This window comes from Arachis ipaensis, chromosome B03 (assembly GCF_000816755.2).
Source record: "Arachis ipaensis cultivar K30076 chromosome B03, Araip1.1, whole genome shotgun sequence".
Lineage (NCBI taxonomy): Eukaryota > Viridiplantae > Streptophyta > Magnoliopsida > Fabales > Fabaceae > Arachis > Arachis ipaensis.
This window is the reverse complement of record NC_029787.2, coordinates 5,996,396-5,997,694: the sequence shown is the minus strand read 5'-3', so window position 1 is coordinate 5,997,694 and position 1,299 is coordinate 5,996,396. Positions and strand designations below refer to the sequence as shown.

The following is a 1,299-nucleotide window of genomic DNA, read 5'->3' as shown; positions in this document are numbered from 1 at the left end:
CACACCTTAAACTCATTTCATATAATCACACTTGAATATATAGTAGAAAAATGTACAAACAAAAAATATTAGCACAAATAGGTTTTTGTTAAGATATCCATGAGATGAAACTAAAAAGATGTTGTAAATTATATTTGGTTGAAATTGGTTTGAAGAACCATGACTTACTTTGATGAAGGGTTGAGCTAACAAGCTCCAAGAGTAATGATTTACCAAACAAATCAGTTATATCATCAAGCCCTCGTTCTATGGCCATTTCCGAAAATATCCCTCCAACGGTTGGTTGAACTCTTATGGTGGCTTTAACCTTCATTATTGATTTCTTATTCTCTTCTTCAGTCATAGCCACAGCTTTGATTGTTTTGCTACTATTACAACCACTTAAACCATACCTATTACACCTTCTACGGTTTCGGAATGATATTGGCCTACTAGTCCTAACCCTAAAAGAAGGGTAGATACTACTACTACCACCACTACCATGGAGGCTTGTTGTTGTTATTGGCTTGTTAAATATGAGATAGGTTGGGCTTGAAGAATTTGTTACTTGAATTTGTGGTGTAATCATCTTTCTATATATGAATATAATGTGTATTATGTGTGTGTATTTGTTTTCCTCTCTCTCTAATTCTCTTTATGTTTTTGGGGTTTGGATGAAGAAAATGGGTTATATATAGAGAAATATTTAGTGAGAGCGAGGGATTGATAAGATGAAGTTAGGGAAGGAAGAAGTTGTTTTTCATCATTATTTGTTTAAGGACTTCACATGAAGATGATAACTGAAAGCTGTTAGATGATTTGACTGGTTTGACTAAATTTTCATTTAACGACTCTCAACTATCAACTTCACATAAAGTCGACTGCACCTAAGTTTTCACATTTGTTTAATCGAAATATTTGATAATAAAAAAATAGGTAAAAATAATCTAAATTTGTTTTATTTAGAGAAAATGACAAATAGGTCCCTCACCTTTTGTCCCGCGGACATTTTTGTTCCTAACCATTGAAAAATACTTTTAAGTTCCTGACCTTCACAAAACTTGGACGGATCAGTCCCTGATGGAGGCATTTGGACGGAGGGACTAATCCGTCCAAATTTTATAAAGGTCAGGGACTTAAAAGTATTTTTTAGTGGTCAGAGACAAAAATATCCGTGGGACAAAACGTCAGAGACCTATTTGTCCTTTTCTCTTTTATTTAATATTTATTAATTATTATTATGAATATTAAATAAGGTAAGTTTTAGATTTTTTTCTCTAATATTATTATTATTATTTAATTTGCTAATAAAAATTAAAT

General features: G+C 31.8%; 1 protein-coding gene across 1 annotated transcript in view; it reads right to left on the bottom strand.

Moving 5' to 3' along the window:
* Positions 1-653, bottom strand: part of LOC107629000 (linoleate 13S-lipoxygenase 2-1, chloroplastic) — a gene marked incomplete in the record, with an annotated part of 8,558 nt that extends 7,905 nt beyond the window's left edge. The window contains 1 exon segment of the mRNA XM_016331665.2: positions 169-653. Within this exon segment, the coding sequence (XP_016187151.1) occupies positions 169-568 (400 nt within the window).